We start from the raw sequence: 20,587 nt of genomic DNA, 5'->3' as shown, positions 1-20,587 counted from the left end.
TTGCAGGGACATGCCATGTAGTTGCTGTTATAGCAGCACTGGATGCTCACCAGTAGGCACACCTGAGACCAAGAACTTTTGGGCAGCTTTGGGGGCACAACAAACACTACCTTGCATTATTTTGGCACTGGGAAAGCATGGAGGAAGAGCAAGTGGGTAGGGCTTGTTTTCATAATGGTATGCCCTAGCAAAGTCAGAGGCAGGGCGAACATGCTGTAGTGGGTACCATGGGGTGCTACCCAGGAGGTCCAGATGTGTAATCTGGAATGCAAAGGCACCATTTCCACTGCAGAAGGACACTGTGGGCTCACACAGCTGGCTGCTTTATTTTTTGGGGAAAAGTTATGGCTTTATTTGCAGAATGGCCGGATGGTTTATGGAGCTGTTCATATCCTAGACACCACATATTTTCTGGAATAACACCAATGTTGGAGTGTCATGGCAGAGTATTTAATGTGTCCTGCCGTGGCTCAGGGGGCACGAACCCAAGACTTACGCCAGAAGTTACACTAGTGGGCACAACTGTACCTGGCCATTCCAGGTGGGGAGTAAATGTGGCTGAGTGCAGGACTACACCCTCCTTTGTATTCTGTCAACCACAGAAACTTGTGTCCCTTCATCACACCATCCTGTTGGGCTGTTTGGCTCAGACAGATCTTGCACTTGACCTAGTCCAATGGGACTAGAAGCAATATCTCTGACATCTGTCCACTGGCCTGTGCAACTTCAGTTGGTAAGTGTTTTAGGTTTGTTCCCAGTGGGGCAGATTTCCATATCATAATGTTACTATTACAAGAAGGACTAATCGCCTATTTCAGCATCAAGGCTAGGGACTGAATTGGCTGTGGACACTCCTCCATCAAAACTAAAGGTGTGCTCCTAGATTCAGCATTGAGATACACTGAGAGGGAAGTATGTATTGGACATGTTCATGACTGCTGGCTCCACAGTGCTCCAGGGCTGCCAGTCAAGGACCTTTCTTCCATATGAAGCAACTTCAAAGTAATAGCTGTGAAGAGATTATTTAGCAGTGACCTTTCAGGAGGGGAGAAAGTACAGAACAAATTATACTGAGCTGTTCGGTGAGCTCGGATTTTCCCATCTGCCAATACAAGGGAGATGAGGGGGTGGGCAGTGGGGGTTTGCTTATGCTTTTTTGGCCACCAAACCAATAAAAAGATTGAAACACGCCAGATAATATTAATCACGTTAAATGTCAGCGTCTGGAGTGAGAAAAAAAATAAAAACCGACACTTTGGCAACTGCTTGGACTTGATTAGTTTTTATTCATTGTTAAGCAAATGCACTTTCATTTATATAAGGAGATCAAAACCTCATTTACTAATGCATTAGAAAATCTGGAGTCACTGCTTTCATTGTCTCTCTCTCTCTCTCTCCCCTCACCCACCAACACACAAAGTTCTCACCTTAACTGTGAAGATAAGGAGGCAAGACCAAGGATTAATTCCCACCTCATGGGAAGCCCTGTCAAATAGGTAGCATCCACTTAGAACCTCTGAGACAAAATCTGCTCATGCTATGGCCTAGACACTCCTGGCATCAGTACCATAGTGCAGGATCTCTGGGGTTCACAAAGGGAGTTTAGGTTTCTAGGAACATATGTACTATGGCATGCCAGAACTAGGGAGGACTGGTGAAAGCACTTAGCTGGAGACAAGTCACTGAGTCAGGTGATGTTAGTGCCTAGGCTAGGGGCTCCAGCTGAGACCAGGGTTCCACTGTGTTAGGCACAGAGACCATGCACAGTAAGAGTTTCTGTCCCTTTCTAAATTTCCCCCTTTTCCTCCTCTCCCTCATGGAGAGGGACACAGGGGCCAGCACAGCCTCAGTAGCCTGAGGTCATCCTCTCCTCCACCACTTTGCACCTGAATGCTGCCTAAGAAAATTCCCTCCAGGTGAATTATAGGAAACCATTCCTCTCAGAGGAGCTTTTTACACTGTGGAACAGTCTCCCAGGGGAAGCAGAAGAAACGCAGCCAAATACATGGGCGACTGGTACCACCCCCGTGACCAGTCTCGCTGCCTGCGGGGGTCCCCCTGCAGCTGATCTTGCTGCCTGGTGGGGGGCCCCCACAGCAGATCACACAGCTGCTGCCAGGAGTGGCTGTGGCCGCTTCTGGAAGTGACTGCAGCGATCAGCCAGCACTTAAAAGGGGGCGGGGGTACCAGCCCTCCCACCTGCCCCCCTGCCCATTGCCTAAGCGGCAAGCAAGGCTGATCGGGGGTGCATTGGCGCTCTCAGGGGGTGCACATGTACCCCCATGCACCCCCTACATGTCGCCACTGGCCAAATACCATGTATCTGGGTCCATGAAGGCAGTTTTCCTTAAGCGTTCCTGGGGATAACTGTTCTTCTGGCATGGTTTAGTTAGTACCTGCTGAGGTGTTGGGGCTTAAAGCCCACTTCATGGAAATGGGATGCTCCTCCTGAGCTTGCTCCTGCAGTCATATGGCTGAGGGCAAGCAAAACTTGGGGGCATCTGAACCACAAGCCTCCGGGTTTGGGCCTGCACGTAGGATGCCTGCCAAAAGACTTCAGAAATATCTGAAACCCCTGGTGGGGGTGGAGGATGTTTGCCTGTTGTAGGGCCACTTATGGTTCTGGACTGACTCACAGATTTGAACTTGATTTGGCTGATTTGGCTTGGAACGTGAAAAATTTCTTCTTTTTTTTAAAAAAAGGTCACTTAAAGCTCAAAGAGAGACAGCTTTCAGGGATACACTGGAGGGCTCAGCTTTGCAGTGCTGGCAGCAGGAAGGATGGATGCGATGTGACAGAACAGGTCTTTTTCATCTGCACTTGTTTTCTCCTAGTGAAAGGCGCAATGTCCCTGCTTCCCCACAAAATGGGACCTTTGCAGCAGCTTCTTTCCACTTCAGATTTACTAATTCAGATGTACTTTGGTAATTTACTTATGAGCCAAGACATTACAGCTTAGAACAATTTGACTGCAGTCACTAGGTGATTGGTGTGGCACATTGTGGTAGAATAGTTCCTTTATGAGGTACTAGAACGGCTTTACAGCCTTACCTTTTCCCTTTCCCCTTTGTTTATGATGTAGAAGTGGAGATGGCACCACACTCTGGGAACAGTTAAATGCCTCCCCCCACCCAAATTGCTGATTTTTAATTTGCGGCTGTAATTAAAACAAGTTAAGAAGTCCATACGTGTGTGTGTGTGTGTGTGTGTGTGTGTGTGTGTGTGTGTGTGTGTAAGAGAAGGAAGGAGAAAAACATACATCACGCAGGGAAGAAAGAAAGAAAATTATGCTCATTCAGGAGACTGAGCAGCTCTAGGGACTGGAAATGGGTTAAAGAAGACTTCATGTCTATATGCCACCTGGAATTTAGGCTTAGGCTGATAGTGACAGAAAGGTTATTCTCATCCGATGCTGACCCTTTGATGTCCTATGTGAAATGAGTTAGGGAACTGATACCCTGGTGAATAGGTGCCTAGAATACATATGCAAATTACCAGTGTGATGGACACTATTCTTTCCTCTCTTTTTGACTGCAGCCTTAAAAGAAAATCTGGTGATTTAAAGGGCCAAAGACACCCTCAGTTGGAAGTGCTCTATACAAAGCAGGCTGGAGGCGTGTTACTGAAGGCTAATTTGTATGGGAAACTAGCCCTCTAGTGTTGCTGCCTGTTAGGCCTCTGGGTAGAGAATTTCAGACTCCAAGACCATCCATCCAGTATATTTCACCAGATCTAAATCACTTAAAAAAATAAAAATAAGACTACTTAAAAGGGTTTTTTTAAGCATCCATAAATCCTGTTATGTCTTACAGCCAGGCTAATAGTATCCAGATTATATTAATAATCTCCCATCAAATCCCCCTTCCAAACTCAGTTCTACTGCAAATGTTGATACATGTCAACAAAAAATACTGGCACCAGAATGATGTGCTGAGACAGAGCCTTCCTCTGGGTTTCTTGCTGTATTTTGTTTTATCTGTCTAACTGAGGGCAGGAATAAAATCCTTTTTCTTTCCCGGGCTTTGTGCAGTGCCTAGAATGCTGCCAGTCCCAAAGTGAGACTTCTGACATGGCATGACCCCAATGATGACCATTCCCCCCCTGCTGACCCCAACGCATCAAAGCATTTCAGAAAGCAACGCAAAAATGAAGGTGAGGTGCCAGACCACAGCCTGGCCTGGCCATGCATACTTAACAGACGGGCATAGGAATTACAAGTACAAAAGATGTAGTAGGTTACATCCTTCTCATCTACTCCTTTCCCAGTCATACAGAATATTCCTCCCATAGTTTCTTCTTTAGCACTTTGGCCAATCCCGCTTTAAAGATACAAAAAGATGGGACCTCCACTGTGTCCCTTGGGACCCTGTTCCACAGGCAAAGAAATCTTCCTACTATGAAATGTTTCTTAAGATTCAGCTGAAATTTACCCTTTGCTCAATTGCATGGCATTTGTCCTACTTACACTCACACTCAATGATTTCTCGCCTCATTACAGAAAACACCATCAGAGAGCTGGCCTCTGTTAGCATGTCCACAGCTCTATTAATTGTCCTTTACCTGCTAGTCACTCTCATCCACAATTTTCTGAGTTACCCACTGCCTATTGCTGGTCTCTTACTTGTACTGGGTGCTTTGAAATATGGGCTGTGTTTGGGGGCATTTTATCAAGCTGTATAGTGAGGGATTGTCACGTTCTTGCTTCATAGATTTCATAGACATTAGGGCTGGAAGGGACCTTGGAAGATCATTGAGTCCAGTCCCCTGCCCAAAGGGCAGGAAGTCAGCTGGGGTCATAGGATCCCAGCAAGATAAGCATCCAGTTTGCTCTTGAAGGTGCTCAATGTAGGTGCTTGAACCACCTCCGATGGCAGGCTGTTCCAGACCTTGGGGGCTCGGACAGTAAAGAAATTCTTCCTTATGTCCAGCCTGAAACCGTCTTGCAGTAGTTTATGAACATTTGTCCTAGTCATCATCCCTTGGGGCGCTCTGGTGAACAAACGTTCCCCCAGATACTGGTGGTCACACCTGATAAACTTATAGGTGGCCATCAGATCACCCCTGAGCCTGTGCTTTTCCAGGCTAAAGAGCCCCAGGGCTCTCAGCCTGTCATCGTAGGGTCTGCTTCCCTGACCTCTGATCATGCGCTCTTCTCTGACTCTCTGGCTTCTTCTCTGGCTCTTATCTGGACTCTCTCAAGCTTCTCCACATCCTTTTTGAATTGTGGAGCCCAAAACTGGATGCAGTACTCCAGCTGCGGCCTCACTAAGGCCGAGTACAAGGGGAAAATGACGTCCCGGGATTTGCTTGAGAAGCATCTATGGATGCAAGCCAGCATTTTGGTCGCTTTACTAGCCGCAGCATCGCACTGCAGGCTCATGTTCATCTTGTGGTCAATGATGACCCCCAAGTCTCTTTCTTCCATAGTGCTAGCCAACATAGCACTGCCGAGCCCATAAGGATGCTGCTGAACCTATAAGGATGATGCGGGTTTTTCTTCCCAAGGTGGAGATCCTTGCATTTATCGGCGTTGAACACCATCAGATTCTCGTCCGCCCACTTGCTGAGCCTGTCCAGGTCAGCCTGGATCACCCGCCTGTCTTCTGGTGTGGATGCTTTGCCCCAAAGTTTGGTGTCATCGGCGAACTTGGCCAGTCCACTTCTGACTCCAGTGTCCACATCATGATTGGCTGTTTCATTTAGAGATGCAAACCCCAGAATTATGAAATCTCAGGCTAGTGGCCAAGCCTCTCCTCAGGCAAGGTACAGAAACTCCATCCTCTGGGACATTCAATACTGGTCAGGCCCTATCACTAGACGGTTCACTGTAGGGGACGGTCTTGCCTTGCAGAAGCCAGGTGCAATCTAATGGGTTTGCTCCAGCTCTCACTTAGTAATACAGCTCTAGATTCCAAGATGATACCATGGAGACCACACTTGCTACCAGCCTTTGAGTAGCCTCTTGTTACAGAGTGGTATTTTGTTAGGTGCGTGTGCCTTGCTCCATCCCTCTCCCTGCCAAATGCTGCTTTCACTGGCATCCTCGCTGACACTGTTCAGATTTCACTGGTAGAAATGAGAGCATGACTTGGCCATGGATGTATGTGTGGTGGGGGGTGGAGGGGGGGGTGGATGCACTTGGCTCCATTTGTGTCCCTTCAAACAGAAACATATTGAAACAGGAGAAGGAAGGTGCACTAAGAATGGCACCTTCCCAACACCCCCCCCAGGACATCTTGCAGGGGCAAGAAAACACAGGACAGAAGTTAAAGCAGGAGTACACCATGCCAGCAGCCCCTGAAGTATGGAGTTGCTTTTTGGACCAAAATATGATAAACAATGACAGTTACCATATGAATACAGCTACAAGGCATCATGCCGTGTCTACCTCATCACCTCATGATGTTCAATGAAACTAAGCATCACAGACATCCTCTCATGTGTATATGCTCTTGGTCTTTGTGCTGTTCTGTCCTTCTGGGTGGGTTTCTCTCTCTCTGCCTCCCTCTGTTTGTGTGAAAGAGACTTTCCCCCTTTCTATCCTTGTAGGTGTTTTGCTGTATGCTTGTGTGTGTGGGCATGTCTGATTGTGTTACTCTGGATATACCTATTGGACAGTGCTAGGAGCCATGAAGACTCTACCTTCCCGCTTTCCCTAATTTTTGCACATCACATATCAAAAATTGTCAGGTAGGCACTTCCTGGGGTATGCCCAGCACCACTACCTGTCGGGTGGCTACCTGTCATGTTTTAGCATGGGGCATGTTTCTATGTTGTCCTGTGTGTTCCTCTCAATCTGTGCATTTCTCCTCACTGTCCATTGTTGGGTGTTTCTGTCTCCCCATAGGTGTGTCTGTCTCTTGTGCGTGTGCATTCCCGCCCCTTGGGTTTTTCTGCCATTGTGGTTATTAGACAGTCTTCTCTCTGTTTCTCTGTGTCCCTTTTTCTCTCCCTGCTCTGTGTGTGTATGATCTTCCCTGGTATCTCACTGGACCTTTTGCCTCTGTCCCTCCATGTGTGTCTCACTCTCTTTCTATGTGTATGTGCAAACTTGCATCTGTCCCTTGTAGCATGTGTTGTGTCTCTGTCTTTCTGTCTGTCCTGCCATCTGCCTGTGTATCTGTCTCTCTGTGAGACTCTCTCTCCTTGTGTTTCTCTGTCTGCTCATCTGTCATATAGATAATCTTAGTAGCTTTATGTATTATGTTTAGATCTGTGTGTGTGAGAATATCTCTGTCACTGTGTGATCTCTGTGTGTGTGCGCCTATCAGTGTGTGTGACTAAGTCTGTGGTTTTTTTCTTATTGTCTTTTTCTCTCTCACACACACACATATTCATCACTAACTGTGGTATCTATGGGACAGAAATCATCCTCTCCACCCATCTCTGGGATCCATGTTTAAAGCATTCCTGGCATCCATGGCTTTCTCCTTTCCTATGTGATGCACAGCCTTCATGGCACATCCTCCTCCCTTTTATATCCTCAGAGATCCCTCCGTGGGGTGACAGATCTTCATGTTAATGGGACCAGGCCAGGGCCTTGCTTTTCACACACCTTTAGTCTCGAGCTGCATTAACTTTTCATACATGTTCCACACTCTTCCACACTGAGGACCCCCTTTTAAAAGTTAATCTATTTAGGAGCTGATGAAGAGCTGAAATAGGCTGTGTAGGGTTGTCAGGGATCCTCCTTTGTTGGAGGATTTTAAAGACAGGTTAGACAAACATCCATCAGGGAGGGTCTTGGTCTTGCTGAGCCTGACTCAGTACAGAGGTTTGGTCTGGGTGATTTCTTGAGATCTCTTCCCACCCTACATTTCTGTAATTCTATGAATCCTAGATATAAACTTCCAGAGAATTAATGGGGACAACATTGGGCCTGGGATTAGGTTAAGACACATAAGTCTCTGTAGACATACTTGGCCCCTGGCAGACCTCAAGAGATTGTTCTGCGTATTTCAGGGGAGCATAGGGTTTGCTTCGCAGAGCCAGTCAATCTGGAGAAAGCTCCACACAGGATTTCCCTCCTTTTAGCAGGTCCCTTCTTAAGGATGTTTCTATAGAAGGGAGTGATCTGCTTCCCAGTGAGCTCTTTCACAGGCCAAAACTATTGTCCTAGCTCTTTGAACTTCTGCTTTACTCCAGTGCTTTCAGTAAGACATCTCCACATCAAGGTCTAAAATGGCACACTATATGTCTTAGATGAAACCAGGCCCCTTTGAACTCAATAGCAGAAAGCCCACTGATTTCAGTGGAAACAGGATTTCACCCTGTGAATTTACATAGGGCCAATAGGTTTCCCTGGTACAAAGTTCTAGCCAGATGGTATTCAACAAGCAAAACATTTAAATCATTGTGCAAAGGTAGAACTAATCTCTCAGATCACCATCAGCCAGTAAAAGCATGGGGATCCAATTTACATGTATGCATACATGCATGCACACTTGCACATGTGTGCACACAGGGCACTATCAGCCCCAGCTGCCCACTTTAGCATGGGGTTTGTTACTGTCCATTTGTAACCAGATGGGAGGCTGAAATGCAGAGCAAAGGTCCCAGCTGAGGGATGGGAAGGGAGGAGCACTGCAGGCAGGCTGAGAACACCACAATGTAAACAAGAACATTTTCAGCCTGGCTTCTAAGGCTCCTTCTTCCTTTATGGAGACAATATGAAACATTAAATCACCCTCAGGTCATATTCTGTCCCTGTTGAGTACATGATGACATCTCACTTTGCAGGAAGTCCCATTGAAATCAGCAGCATTTCCTGCCAGGTGAGAAACATATTGATTGTAGGGGCCTCAGAATCTGACTGAAAGAGCCCCACTCTGCCACCCTAACTTCACATAAAGTCATCAACAGGACTTTCCACAGAGTGAGGTGTTATGTGGCATAAGCAAAAGGGACAGAAACTGGTCCTAAATCCTTGCTGGCACAATGAGGAAGCCTGGGCATAGGAGGCACAGGGATAACTAGGGATTCAAAACAACCTTGTGGTGCAGGTAAAAGGGAGGCACACTCCCACTTAGGAGCAGATTCCCTGCAAAACCTTTGGACGGGTACATAAGGGATTCCCCGAGCCTCCCTCTGAGTACTAGCTCTTCAAGGAAAATGATGAAAGCTTCATCCCTCTGGAGTAAGTTAAAAATGGCCTGGAAAAAGGACTGGGAAATATTCTGTAAGGAATATCCCTACATTAGTGGGGCGCTGTCGGGGGAATGCAGGTGGGGGGATAGACAGGGTTGAAGGAGACATGGGATGTCAGTCCTCTGTGCATTCACAAAATGTCCATCCATGTGTATTCACCTCAGATTGCCACCACAGTCACAATTTATCACAGGAAATCTGGCACCAAGAGCAGGGAGAAGCCAGAGAGGAGAGGGCAAGGAAGTCCATACACACCAACACATGCATGGCCACACACCCACCCCCAATTCCCAGAACCAGACATTCATGGCTTGCCAGACGGGGCTTGCTTTGGTAAATCAGAACCTATCTCTGGGTTTAATTGGCTGCATTATTAAAGTGCAATGAAACCTCCCGCCTTGGTATGCTTCTGGGAAACCCATAGAGAGGAGCATGGGCAGCGCGTGGGTATGGGGGCTAGAGGAGCGGGGAGATCAACGGAAGATCTCGGGTCTGGAAGGGGCCTTCTGAGCCACTGAGTCTGCTTCCCTCCATTCCCAGGACTTCTCTGTCCAACAAGTCCACAAGGTGGTTTACCCCAGCCCGATGGGCCCAAAGGGAAGCAGGGGAAGGAGGAAGCGGGCAGCTGGGTTGGGTGGCGGGGCTGGGCGCCTCACCTCTATCTTGTCGATCCTGTCCTTCAGCGCCCTGACAGCCTCCTCCAGCTCCTGGACCATGGTGGAGGAGTCCCAGGGCAGGTCGCCCATGGTTTCCTTGTGGGGCCCCCCCCAGAGAGAGGCGCTGTCCTGGAAACTAAGTTCCAGGCCGCTCTCGCACTGGCTCAGCTTGCCCGACAGCTCGCGGATGGTCTCCTGGTCCAGCAGGATCTGGTCTTTCTGCTGCAGCGCCGTCTGCCTCAGCTGCTCGGCCGTGCTCTGCAGGAAGAAGAGGTCGTCGGCGCCGGGCAAGGGCGAGTCGCCCTGCGGCGGGCTCTCGGAGGGGCACTCCACCGCCAGCGGCGTGCACAGGAACCGGCTGAAGAGCTGCGGGTGCTGGTGGTGCCGCTGGGAGTGGTGGGGCCGGGCGCCGGGCGGCAGGTCCAGCAGCGAGTCCTCGGGCGAGCCGCCGCCGAGCGCGGCTTCTCCAGCACCGTGGAGAGCTCCGCCGGCGCTGGCCGTGGGGTGGATGCTCGCGATGATGCAGATGATGGCCCCGAGGAACGCGAGCATCCCTGCGGCCAGCAGCACGGCCAGGAACTTCAGGGTGGCGGCGGCGGGAGCCCGGGCCGGGAGAAACTGCCCCGCCTGGGCACGGGGCGGGCTGGCACTGCCCGCGGCTCAGCCCCAGAGGCAGCGAGCGGGAGGCGGCGGCTGGGGCACGGGGAGCCCGGGAGGTGCCACCAGCTTCTGGCTGCCTCTTGCAAGCTGCCGCCGCTGCTTATATGCGGGGCGGGGAGCGCGTCACCAGCCTTCCCTCACCCTTTCGGCGCCGCACCCTCTGCCAGGGGACGGGGAGCAGCACGCCGCTGCCTTTGCTGCCCTCCCGCCACCCTCCGATCTCTCCTGGTGCCCCCCTGCGCCACGTGCCCTCAACACCCGCAGCAAAGACGGGAGGGTGCGTGTCCTGGGCCCCGCGTGTTACACACGTCGCGCAACGGACCGGGCAGTGGCGCAATAAATGTACACTGCCCGCGCGCCCAGAGTAAGGTCAGGCCATAGAAATGGCTGTCCAGCTACAGCAAGAGTCGACCTGCTAGAAAGTGAAGGCCTAAAAATGTGTGACAGCTCTATAGCTGGCTTCCAGCCTAAAAACATGTAACAGGTCTGTAGCTGGTTTCCAGCCAGCCTTCGTTTGAATGTGTGGCAGAGCCCTGCAGCTGACTGCTTTAAGCCAGCTCCCCTCGGGAAGGGTTCTCCACCCAGCTGCACTCAAGGCCTCCCCTCAGGAAATACCGGCTCTTCCCTTTCACTCGGTTTTTTTTGACTGCGGAAAAATACCAGAGCAAGTCGTCCATGACAAAGAGCTCAGGGGGTCCACAGCAGGGCACAGCTGTCTCCACACCATGGATTCCTATTGGAAATCTCTGGGTTTCTTGTGTGAATCTTGGGTAGGTGTCTGCACACCTCTCAGTGCTAACACTGTGCACCACACCCGCTGTCCCCTTACAAGGATCTCACAGCACCTCTGGGTGAGAGTCACTACTCTAAACAAAGAGGTGGAGATGGGGAATCCCAGTAAGAAGCATTGAGAACCAATCCCACTTTCCAGAGCTGGTCAGCAAGTCCCTGCTTCTCCTCTGTTTTTATGCTCCTCATGTCAGACAGGAGGGACGTTTCTTTTTTCCCTCTGGGAGATGTTGGACATCCCAAAACAGTAAGCACAACAGTGGGCCTGTTATGGCTGCTGTCAGGCCTGTGAGATTCCTCTAGGGCAGGGCTGTTTAGCTGCTAGGGCAGGGGTGGGCAATTATTTCGGGCAGAGGGCCGCTTACTGAGCTTTGACAAGCCATCGAGGGCTGCATGACAGGCAGCCAGGGGCAGATATATATTAATTTTCTAAACTTTTTAGGGGACCCGTGGGCCAGATAGAGTGGCCTTGTGGGCCATATCTGGCCTGCGGGCCGCATTTTACCCACCCCTGTGCTAGGGGCTGCACAGCCCACCAGACACACCAGTGGGGGCCATACAGCATGGGGGACAGATCAGCAGGGGCCACAGGCCCCCCCAGGCTGCGTGCTGCACATGAGCTAGCAGGTGCTCCACCATCCTGCTGCACTAAGCATGGATGGATGCTCCCACATGCAAGGGGGCAGGCATTCTGCACAGCACAGTGCTCCATATGACCAGCAGCTCCCTGCAGGCTTCCCCATGGCACTGTTACACAGGCTTTCCATGCTTCCAGCTGACTCAGCACTACAGGGCTGAGTCAGGCAGTGGAAGCTGAAGGAAAGAGGAAAGCCCCAAGCCCCTAGCTGCTGCTTCTTGCTGATGGAGCCTGGGGGTTACATGTTAACCCCTTGTGGGCCATGTGGGACACAGACTGCCAGTTGGACATCTCTGCTCTAGGACACTGATTCTCAGCCAGGGTACCACAGCACCCTGAGATCCTTTTAAGGGTGCAATGCAATACCACACAATGTTAGCCCTGCAAGGTGTGCAGACATGAACCACAAAATAAACCCAGAGATTTTAAATAGAAATTGGCAGCATCCAGAACACTCTGAGCTGCTGTGGTCTTTTTTTTAGTTCTTTATAACAGAAGAAATGATCTATTATTTTTCTGTAGTAAAAAAATGAGTAAAAATTAAGAGCTGGCATTTTTTCAAGAGGTGCCTTGAGTCCCAAAATGTTGAGAGCCACTGCTCTAGGGGACAAAAGTAAATGCATGCCAGGTAAACAGCTCTAGCCATACAGATGAAGCAGAAGTATAGCTGGTCTCAAGCTCCCAGTGCTGCTGGAATGCCATGCATGCTGGGATGGTAGAGTGACTAAGGCATCTTGTTGTGGCTCTGGAGGGGCTGATTCAAGCTCTGGACTCATGCTAGTGGCTCCCTTCAACAGTTAATAGTACTTGGCCATTCAGATGGGGAAGTCAGCAGCTGCCAGATGTGACGCTGGCTATGTTACTCCCTTGTGTGTCCTCGGCTGCAAAAACTGATGAGCCTTAACCACACTAACCTGATGGGCTACTTGGCTCAAGAGGGCCTTTACCCAAAGACAATGATACAAGATAATAAAAGCAGCCCACAGGGAGCTCTTTCCAGGAACAGAGGGATATGTCAAAGTGGAGCCTCTGGACCTAAGCCAAAGACCAGTGCAGTCACCAGAAAGACTTCCATTGATTGCAATGGTTTTGGATCAGGCTGTAGATTGAAGGGGCGGGTGGCAGAGAGAGGGAAATGTCCTCTGTGCATGTGTTTGTGTCAGCCTGATTATAGATGGAACATGTGACTGTTACATGGGAGGAGGATTACATGTGTGAAGGGTGTGCTTGAGTGTTGGAGCATGATGGGCTCTGTCACTAGCTGTGTGGCTCTTGGTTTTATGAGACATCCTCTTGTCAGCTGCTTGTTGTGCTGTACCTTTCTGCCATGCAGCAGTGTAGGCACCTCTGCTTTAACCATCTCACACTGATTGAACAACACTAACTTGCCACATTGTTTATGTCACTTCTGAATTTAGCCCATTTATCTGATTGAGCTTTTTTCAGTGAAGGCCCCATAAACAGTAACAGAGAGAGGCCAAGAAGCCAAAAAAAAAAAAAAAACCCATCATAAAATGACCTCCAGCTGGATGTTGTAAACCTGCCCTTCTCTATATTCTTCCCACACTGATCATGCTTTTCAAGGAAATTAAATCTTCCTGAGTTCAAATATAAATATCCCCACAACTCTGGGAACACTGAGGCAAAGAAGTTATCAGAATTCCCAACAGAAAATGTGTTAAACCAATTACTTTCACATGGCAACAGGGAGGAAGAAAATGACATTTTCAATTCTTCTACCAAAGGAATCACTTCACTGGCCTTCGCTGTAGCAAAATTGCTTTGACTTTAACACTAGCAAGGGGAAGAGAAAAAAATGCAAGGACAACAAAGAAGCTTTTGGTGTTCTGTTTGTTTTTGCAGGGACTTAACTTCCAAGGCAAGATTAAAGTACCTTAAATTTCTCCACACTGACCAAAGAGAGGCCCTTTTTGAAGTCTTTAAGTGTGTCCTTGAAAAGTTCCCTGAAGGGGGATCTCAAGGAAGATGGGATAATCATTCATAAGCATCTAATAGGTGTTAAACCTCCAGTGAAGAAGGCATTGTTACAGGTGTTCCACTTTCATCTGAAAATGAAAGAGGCTGGAAATCTTTTGAGATGTGTGTTCTCTCCTCCTTGTTCCTTCTGGTTTTAGCTGATCCAGAAATGCCTTGTGAGCAGTCTTTCCCCATTCTACTTTAATATTCCTGCCTCTGGCTGAAACTAGAACACACACAGCTGGGCTGTAGGAAACTTAGCTAGAAGTAATGGGATGAAAACTCAGCAAAGGTAACATTGCAGCTGATTCTGAAGAAATGTTTTGTAATGGTTTGATCTATTAGGCTGTGAACAATCTCCCCAGGGAAGTGATAGGAGCCTAGTGACTTGAGCCATTTAAAAATGAATTGGACAGATGACAAAAGGAACTACTGCAGGGAACAGATCTGCCTAGCCAGAGGTAGGGAAGTGCAGAGAAGGAGTGACTTACTGTAAAAAGCCATTTCTCTAACCTCCGTGGTACAGAAAGCAGATGTGAACAAGTGGTCTCCTCCTTGGAGGAAAGCTGTCTAGGCAACTTTGCTGAGAATTTCAGACTAAGAAGTGTTTTCTTGGAGGTATAAAGAGACCTGGTGATATGTTGAGGACAGTATCCCTATATTAATGTCTCCCTTCTAATAGTCTGAATCATAGGAAAGCAGGGCGAGAAGGGGTCTTATGTGGTCATCTAGTCCAGCCCCCTGCCCAAAGCAGGATTATCCCTGTCTAGTGTCCATCCCAGTCAAGCCTCTGTCTACCCTGCTCTTGAAAACTTCCAAGGGTGGAGATTCCACAGTTTCTCTAGGCAGCCTGTTCCAATGCTTGACTAACCTCATAGTCAGAAAGCTTAAGTATCACTTAAATATGTCTTTGGCACCTTCATGTTTGACTACTGATCCCTTACATAGTTTTTTCTACCCTACACTACATGCACTGCCTCATTCCACACACTTCTGAAATCAGACTATAAGTAGCAAGTGCAGATGGCACAGCTATTTCATCCAAATGTTTTTTAGATATCCAATGAGCATATTCAGACACTGGCTCCTTCTACAGGTTTAGATGGCCATTATTTTGCTCTTGCACTCATACCTAATGTTACCCAGAGAAGACTTGTTTTCTGAGGCTGAGAAATAAAACATGACTCCCATTACTGGGGACCTCTACCTCAGTAATAGGCACTCTTCTCATTGTTTTCCCTTGATACAAAAGCTTTGCAAATAGTGATTACTGTTAATAACCAACCCTGTTACTACAACCACATTGTACCCTCTTTTCCCTTCCCAGACAGACTGATATCACCAATATGCTGCTACACAAACAAGGAAGGAAGACAAAGGGGAGATGTGGATGGAAACCAAATGTAATTGATTTTCAGCTTGATAATAACAGGAAATCATCTCCTAGCTGGCAAATGGGTGAGAATTGTGCCTGTGTGTGTGTGCGCACGCATAAAAATAGCTCTAGGACTGGAAATGAAACACCACCAAAGACTACATCTTCAGTACCATAAGCAATAAGCCCCCAGGCTTTTTTTTTTTACTGGATATAACAGAATGAGGAGGCACAGACACCTCCTCAGGGCCAAAATTATACAGATTGTGTTATCTTAGAAACACGGAGGGGAGGGGAAACACTCTGAGCTCTGTCCAGAACACAGCCTAGCCATGGTGGTTCTTCCTAGCCATGGTGGTTGCTCCCTGTATTGTACTGTGCCTGTTCATTCACAACAGTTGTTAGGCCAGATGAAGCAAGAGTTCCCCCTTGTCTAATACCACATTTCAAATACCAGCCAGTTCTCATTGCTTCAAAGCCCTGGTGTTGGGAGTATGACTAGGACACAGACAGTTAGGACTTGACCCCAGAGGAACCGGTAACAGACACAGTCAGGGAAGCAAGGGTCCCCAACTAGAGTCAGAGGATCAACAGGGGATGAGTCAGAAAGCCAAAGTTTGTAAGGGACCAAGACCCAAGATAGAACTAAAAGTCAGGGAGTCCAGAGCAGGCAGCTGTAGCTGTCCAGGACCAGGACACAGACAATCACCAAAAAGAAGCTACAAGCCAGGAGTTAGCTGTCAGAGGGCAGGGGGCTGGATTAGCATCTGGACCAAAGGGGTCAAGAACCAGCAAGTCAGTCTGGAGGCAAGAGACAGTAGTCAGGAATCAGAGTAAAGTCAGGACACCAACAAGCAGGATGCAAGAAACTAGAAACATTGAGTCAACAACCCAAGGCCAAAGAAACATCTGTTCCATTGAGTATTCCCCTGGACCACCCACCCATGCAGACAACTGGGGCCAGGTGGTAGAAATTAGGTCACTAGCAGCCAGGTCCACTCAGGTAACCAGGGGCAGCTGGGGGCAGTTTAGCCTGCCTGCTGCCCTCACTCCTGACATAAGGAAAGACCCTGCCTCTGAAATAGTTCATATGGAAAGTTTCTATCTAATCCCATCAGTTACCAATTGGCTCAGTCCTGAAAGCGTGAGCCACGGATGTTTATGTCACAGGGATGTTTATGAGAGCAGAGATGAGAATTGACTCACAGATCCTAGCCTGGGGGTTGGCTTGCCTTGCCAAAAGGCAGGATGTGCTTGTACCTGTTTCCTGCTACTCTCTAGCTCTCTGTTATTATCATCAGTTACATGTTTACTGCCAGCTCAGCCCCCTGTCCCCTTTGGCCACATCATAAAGAATGTCTCTTTCTTTGTGGTTTACACCCTTCAGATATACTTGCAGAGAGCTGATCTCTGTTGTGTCAGCAAAGTTTTCACCATCTTTCTGCTGCTGGTAATACATCTCTACTGATGAAAAAACAAACAAGGGATGTATTCTTGGTGCCAAAGAAGCACAGGCAGCAGTCATCAGTTTTCAAAGGAAACATGAAATGGCTGTGATCCTGAGAGGAAGGGCAAGAAGGATGTTGCCAAACAAAATGAATCCGAGGAGAATGAAGGGGAGAGGGGACCGTGGAATGGTAATCAGGGCAAGGAGGAGAAAGGAGAGGCAGGGAATAGTCTGGAAATATCTGTGTAAAGACAAGAGCAAAAGGGTGAGTTGTGTAGGAGATGTTAAAAGCCTGAAAAAAGAGAGATGAGGGAAACTACAGGGAAACAAATGAAAGGGAACATGGAAAGGAAGGGAAAGACTGAAGACAGATGAGACTGTACAAGTCCATGGGGCCAGATGGGATGCACCCGAGGGTGCTGAGGGATTTGGCCGATGTGATTGAAGAGCCACTGGCCATCACCTTTGAAAATTCATGGTGATTGGGAGAGGTCCCAGATGATTGGAAAAGGGCAAATATAGTGCCCATCTTTAAGAAAGGGAAGGAGGAGGATCCAGAGAACTACAGACTTGTCAGCCTCACCTCAGTCTGTGGAAAAATCATGGAGCCAGGTCCTCAAGGAATTCATTTCCAAGCACTTGGAGGAGAAAAAGATGATTACGAACAGTCAGCATGGATTCACCAAGGACAAATCATGCCTAACCAACCTTGATTGCCTTCTATGATGAGATGACTGGCTCTGGGGATGTAGGGAGACCAGTAGATGTTATATACCTTTATCAAGGCTTTTGATACAGTCTCCCACAACATTCTCACAAGCAAGCTAAGGAAGTATGGGTTGGATGAATGGACTGTAAGGTGGATAGAAAACTGGATGGATTGTTGGGCTCAGAGGGTAGTAATCAATGGCTTGATGTCTAGTTGGTAGCCAATATCAAATGGAGTGCCCCAGGCAGAGCCGACCCAAGCAGGGTGTGGGGCCTGGAGCAAATCAGAGGGGTGGGGGGAGGTAGCAAGTGGCCGGATGAGAAGCTGGCACTGGTGGCATGGAGTGGCCGCAGCCGCTCCACCTGGCTCTGTGGGGCCCCCCAAATGGGGGGCCCGGGGCAGTCACCCTGATTCGCCTACCCCTAGGGACAGCTCTGGCCCCAAGGGTCAGTTCTGGGACTGGTTTTGTTCAATATCATCATCAACAACCTGGAAGATGGCATAGAGTACACGCTCAGCAAGTCTGCAGATGACACTAAGCTGGGGGGAGTAGTAGATATGCTGGAGGGTAGGGCTAGGGTTCAGAGTGACCTTGACAAATTGGAGGATGGGGACAAAAGGAATCCCATGAGGTTCAACAAGGACAAGTACAAAGTCCTGCACTTAGGACCGAACAATCCCATGCACCAGGACAGGCTGGGGGCTGACTGACTGGGCAGCAGCTCTGCAGAAAAGGCCCTGGGGGTAACAGTGGGCAGTAAACTGAATATAAGCCAAGTGTGCCCTTGTTGCCAAGAAGGCTAACACCATACTAGGCTGCATGGGTTGGAGTGTTGCCAGCAGATCAAGCAAAGTGATTATTCCGCTCTGTTCAGCATTGATGAAGCCACACGTGGAGCATTGTGTCTGGTTTTGGGCCCCTCACTACAGAAAGGATGTGGACAAATTGGAGAGAGTCCAGTGGAGGGCAATGAAAATGGTTAGGAGGCTGGGACACATGACTTCTGAGGAGAGGCTGAGGAAACTCGGCTTATTTAATTTGGAGAAGAGATGACTGAGAGGGGACTTAATAGCAGCCTTCAACTACCTGAAAGAGGATGGAGCTAGACTGTTCTCAGTGGTGGCAGATGACAGAACAAGGCCCAATGGTTTCAAGTTGCAACAAGAGAGGTTTAGGTTGGATATTAGGAAAAAAAACCTTCTCACTTGGAGGGTAGTAAAACACTGGAACAGGTTTCCCAGAGAGGTTGTGCAATCTCCATCCTTGGAGGTTTTAAGACCCAGCTAGAGAAAGCCTTGCCTGGGATGATCTAGCTGGGGCTGGTCCTGCTTTGAGCAGGGGGTTGGACTAGATGACATCCTGAGGTTCCTTCCAACCCTCATTTTCTATGATTCTATGAAATAGCTACAAGAAGAGAAAAGCTAAAAAATGGTCAACATAGTTAAAGGCTGAGAAAAGCTACAACGCGTAGTATTTTGGAAAAGGGGAGATGAGCAGCAAGTGCTGGGCTGACTGCAGTTGCTGGTAGCAACAGAAATACTATCAGCAGCATTGGAGCACAAGGGAAAGACATCAGTATTTATAATTTTATATTTCAAACACCGGGAGGTGGATCTTTCCTGACCTCAGCTGATGATCAGTTTGTATTGCTGTGAAGCATGGAGGCCTTTAATTCAATGCTAGGTAGGGTCACTGCAGAAGCTACTTCAAGTTATATAGACACCTAGCGCTCTTTGTCAAAGTCTACTAAATATCCGCCTCCATGTCCTGTAGCTGTAAGTCCCATGTGTTAATTTTGTTCTGAGGGAGGGTGAGGAGGAACATTCTGTTACATTTTAAATCCATCATTTTATTTCACCAAGTGTCCTTATCATTCCTGCATAAATAGAAGACAAACGTGCTTTGGAAAGGAATAAATGAAAATGACCAAGGGACATTTAATTGTAAACAACCCAAATTTCCATCTGGTGTAGGAGTTCCAACGTGGGCAGGCCAATTACTACCAGCAGAGGGTCAGGCCTATTATTTTAAAAGCCAGTGCTGAGCAAACGTGACAGCAGTGAGCATAGAAGTTAGTGGGATCCCTACATTCTCCAATAGTGTCTATTAGTATAGTTTTACTAGTATAACTATTGTCATTAGGGATATAAGAAGTTTGCTGACAACAGAAGCCCTTAGTATTGATGTGTCTATACCTAGAGTGCTCAACAGAGGGCCTGTGGGCTGGATTTGGTCAGTGAAGTCATGTCATCCAGCCTGTAGGGCTCCACAAAGAGGTCCAGAAATTTGGTTGTGGAGAAGTGGTGGTAGTGTTAATTGCTGCTCCCCTTCTGCCAAATTTCCAGATCCATGGGGAGCCCCAGAAGCTGGATAACATGGTCCTGTATACAAAATGGTGCCAGCGTCTGACTGGATCTAGGAGCACACTCAGGGTCAGACTGATACAAGACCGAGCTGGTGTACAGCTAGGTTGGGCCAGTGCCTGGGTGGATCCAGGTGCACAACCTGATCGGGCTGGCATGTGGCTGGATCTGGGTTTGGGGTACTGGGCCCATGGACCAATCCCACATTGCTCAGCCCAGAAGGTTGGGCCCAGCAAGGTTGGTCACTGCTGGGCTATACCATCACATTGGTATAGCTTATGTCTGTTTTTAAACTGGAATAAACCATGATAGTACAAGGGGTTTTATACTGGTTTAACTGTATAAATACAACAGGAAATGGTTTGCCTATCTGACTGTATTAGGATGGTTAAAGGAGAGAGATTTAAGTGTAGACAATGCACCTGCAACAGGGACCCCCTCCCCATTACTTGAGTACTGAAGGAGGACTGGGTGAATGGAATACCTACTTCTGAAAATGCCCACACCAGAGATTATACCATATTTGCTCGCATGCCATGCCCCACAATAATGCACCTTGTTCTTGAAAGACAGAATGAAGAAAAAAAAGATTTTTCCAGACTCTTACCTGCCACCACATGGTGTCAACATAGATAAATGCTGTCCACTTGGAGGAGGTGCAGAGTTTATTCCTCAGCATCACTCAGCCTCTCTGTGCAGCTCCATAGCTATAAGTTTATCTTTATCTTAGGTACTGCAGAATTTCCGGTAGTTCTTGACTGAATACACTCTGCCTCCCCTCCATGCGGCTAGGAGCCCAGCACAGAGGCCAGCGCAGCCTCCAGC

The 20,587-nt window shown here is 48.3% G+C and overlaps 1 protein-coding gene across 1 annotated transcript in view; it reads right to left on the bottom strand.

Moving 5' to 3' along the window:
- Nucleotides 1-16,701, bottom strand: part of NPTXR (neuronal pentraxin receptor) — a 29,961-nt gene extending 13,260 nt beyond the window's left edge. Inside the window, exons 1-2 of the mRNA XM_025211346.1 lie at nt 16,636-16,701; nt 9,805-10,383 (exon numbers count right to left, since the gene is read on the bottom strand). Of these exons, the coding sequence (XP_025067131.1) occupies nt 9,805-10,383; nt 16,636-16,701 (645 nt within the window). The remainder of the gene's footprint in view (nt 1-9,804; nt 10,384-16,635) is intronic.
- Between the last annotated feature and the right edge of the window lie 3,886 nt (nt 16,702-20,587).

This window comes from Alligator sinensis, unplaced genomic scaffold, assembly GCF_000455745.1.
Source record: "Alligator sinensis unplaced genomic scaffold, ASM45574v1 scaffold215_2, whole genome shotgun sequence".
Lineage (NCBI taxonomy): Eukaryota > Metazoa > Chordata > Crocodylia > Alligatoridae > Alligator > Alligator sinensis.
The sequence above is the reverse complement of the archived record's forward strand: the minus strand, read 5'-3'. Positions and strand labels throughout refer to the sequence as shown.